At 62.5% G+C, this 2,881-nt stretch overlaps 1 protein-coding gene across 1 annotated transcript in view; it reads left to right on the top strand.

Moving 5' to 3' along the window:
* CPNE5 (copine 5) overlaps nucleotides 1–2,881 on the top strand; it is a 100,869-nt gene that overhangs the window by 20,353 nt on the left and 77,635 nt on the right. The window contains exons 2-3 of the mRNA XM_006759060.2: nucleotides 1,049–1,136; nucleotides 1,906–1,952. Coding sequence (XP_006759123.2) covers nucleotides 1,049–1,136; nucleotides 1,906–1,952 — 135 coding nt within the window. The remainder of the gene's footprint in view (nucleotides 1–1,048; nucleotides 1,137–1,905; nucleotides 1,953–2,881) is intronic.

Here is a 2,881-nt window from a genome sequence, read left to right as displayed (position 1 = left end):
GGCTCTGGGAGACTGGAGCATGCCTCAGGGGTGGATGTGGGGAGGAGAGTGAGGAAACCAGTGTTTATGTCCCAACTCCTGCCCACCATTGGTTGAGGGCTGCCCTCGGAGTGAAAACTTCCTGGTGTTTGCAGCCCCCCAGCCAGAGAAGGCCCCGGAGGCGGCCGGAGGAAACCATGTGCGGGTGCAGGGCCAGGGAGGGCTGAGGAGGCAGCCCAGGGCAGCCACCACCTTGGAGGCTGGCACTCATCTGCAAGTGAGGAAAACAAGTGAGGAAACAGCTCGGAGGGTTCGAGGGACTTCCCGCGTTGCTTCCTGCCAGCAGACATTGACTGAACTCGGCACACAGATGTGCAGGGCAGGCCCTTGCCCGATCCCTGATCCCTCCGCTTCCACATCTGTAAGATGGGAGGATGCCTGCCCAGGACTGACCCTGAGGGCAGCTGCTGCCTGCAGAGCACTTAGCACAGTGCCTGGCCCGACACCTGGCCCATCCCCTGCGGCTCCGTGAGCCAGAGCTGGGTGCACAGAGGCAGGCAGGAGGGCTCACACCTGTCGAAGGCCTCTCACTCCCCCAGCGCGGTCCATCACCTGGCTGAATGCCTTCAACCTGATTAGCAGGGCCGTGTGTCAGCTGTGGCCTTGACCAGATGGGTCTGCATCCCTGGGAGGGATAGTTCATTAATCCGTCAGCACAGAGGAGCTGGCAGAATCAACTGGTGCCCGATCCCTCCCTGAGAGAATAGGACCCTGAGAGAATAGGACCCTGGATGGATGCGTTTTGACAGCTTGATTTTATTTGTTGAGAGACAGAGATGCGGGAACAGGAGCTTCTAGTCCAGGCCAAGACAATGGGCAAAGAGCGATGTGGCCCAAGAGCAAGGGGCTGAGGGGCCCAGGGCGCCAGCGTGTGTGAAAGCTGGGGTGGGTGGTGGGGAGCCACACCCTTAGGCACCTGAGCCGAGGACCCCCCTGCTCGCCCTGTGGGCTGCAATGAGCCAAACAAACGGAGGTGGCTTCGGGCCTCAAGAGGCCCTGACCCCCCGAGGCCCCTTCCTGGGCTCTGCTAACTCCTCCTCTCTCCCCTTCTTACAGGAACCTTTTGGACAAAGACATGTTTTCCAAGTCTGACCCACGTAAGTCCTGCTCTGACATAGTAACAGTGGCAGCGGCATTGTGGCGATGGCAGCGGCCAGCCCCTGAGTCCTCGCTGAGCGTCAGGTGTGGGGGAGGGTGGTGGGTCCCGGTGCCAGTCCAGGCTGCTCTCGCGAACACTGTCTGAGAAAGGACTGGGCGGCTGGCCCTCCCCAACCCCCACACTTGTGAAGCCTCAACACAACCGAGCAGGTTGGGCGGGTCAGCGTTTCAGGGCCCAAAGTTTCCAGAACCAGGGAAACCAGTACGTTTAAGACCCCCATTTGGCTGTGGGGAGCTATTAAGTCAGTTAGCTATTAACTGAGCCCAGGGTTCTAGCCCAGAGAAGTGCCACTCAGGTATGTGGCCTCACGCAGGCCACGGGCCTCCTCCGAGCCCATCGGTGAGGGGGCTGGTGACAGTGACAGGCTGCCCTGAGCCCTAGGAATGATGGGGGTTTCAGGTGCTCTCCTGCCCCACCTCTGCCACCAGGTCACCCCTCATGCCCACCTGTCTGCCTGCTGCACACTTGCTCAGGCTGAGATGCCAACGGCCCTGACCCCCTCCCCAGAGGGCCCTCCTCCCAGGCACACGGATGTGCTAGGCCCCCTTCTCCAAGCTGAGGATGCCCCAGACCCCACCCTGCCACCCAGGCCCACTCTCCCGAGGCCCCTCCCCCGAGGCCCTGCCCCTCCAGGGCCCTCTGCACAGGGACACCCCTTCTCCTGGCCTGTGTGGCTTGTTAACCCTTTTTCCCTCCTCTCCCCACAGTGTGCGTCATGTATACTCAAGGGATGGAGAACAAGCAGTGGAGGGAGGTAGGTCCTGCCCCTTCCCCCGCCAGACACCAGCCTGGCCCTGGTGGGAGTCTGCTTGTCACTGACGGCAGTCACCTGACTCTGGAGACAGCCCCCCATGTTCATAACTGCAGCCTCTGAGCCCGAGGGAAGGAGAATGAGGTGTGCAGAGGGGGGACTGGTTCCCGCTGCTGCAGGAAGAGTCCAGAGGAGGACTGGAAAGTCCCTGCCCTTGGGGAGCCCCCGTCTGAGGGGGACACGGCCATGTCCTCGGGGAGCCCCAGTCTGAGGGGAACACGGCCCTGCCCTCAGGGAGCCCCCGTCTGAGGGGGACACGGCCCTGCCCTCGGAGCCCCCGTCTGAGGGGGACCCAGCCCTGTCCTCAGGGACCCCCATTTGAGAGGGACACAGCCACCTCAGAAGAAGTGATCTGGTGCCCTGACAGCGGTGGGCATAGCCCCCAGCACCGTGTCCCTCCCCGGCAGCTGTCCGGGTCCTGACCAGTGTGAGCGGTCCGTCAGGTGAACCCCCTGCCACTAATCTTCATGCCTCCCCTCTGCTCTGAATCAAGTCCCAGCCCCTCAGCCTGGCTTCAGGCTCTGCCAGAACCGGGGAGTCCCTCCCCAATGACATGGTGAGGGGGAGACCAGCCAGGAAACTTCAGGACTTCAGGCCTTGTCCCCACCCTCATCCTCGTGGGTGGGCGGCCAGGGCCCCTCCTCCCTACCCCGGCCTCCACCCCCACCCCCTCAGTGTGGCGGGAGCAAGTAGCCAAAGGGCTGCCTTTCACCCATAAAGTGTCTGGGAAATGCCTGCAAGGTGGTGGGGGGCGCGCTGGGCTGTTTACTCTTTCACTCTCTCCAAGACCGCGCCAATTAGAGCGTGGACCCCATCGCGGGGGAGCCGTGAGCTGGTTTAAAGGGACTAATTACTGCTGAGGCCTTAGGGCC

This window comes from Myotis davidii, unplaced genomic scaffold, assembly GCF_000327345.1.
Source record: "Myotis davidii unplaced genomic scaffold, ASM32734v1 scaffold1036, whole genome shotgun sequence".
In the NCBI taxonomy this organism is placed as follows: Eukaryota; Metazoa; Chordata; class Mammalia; order Chiroptera; family Vespertilionidae; genus Myotis; species Myotis davidii.
Note: the sequence above shows the minus strand (reverse complement) of the source record. Positions and strands in the feature narration are given on the sequence as shown.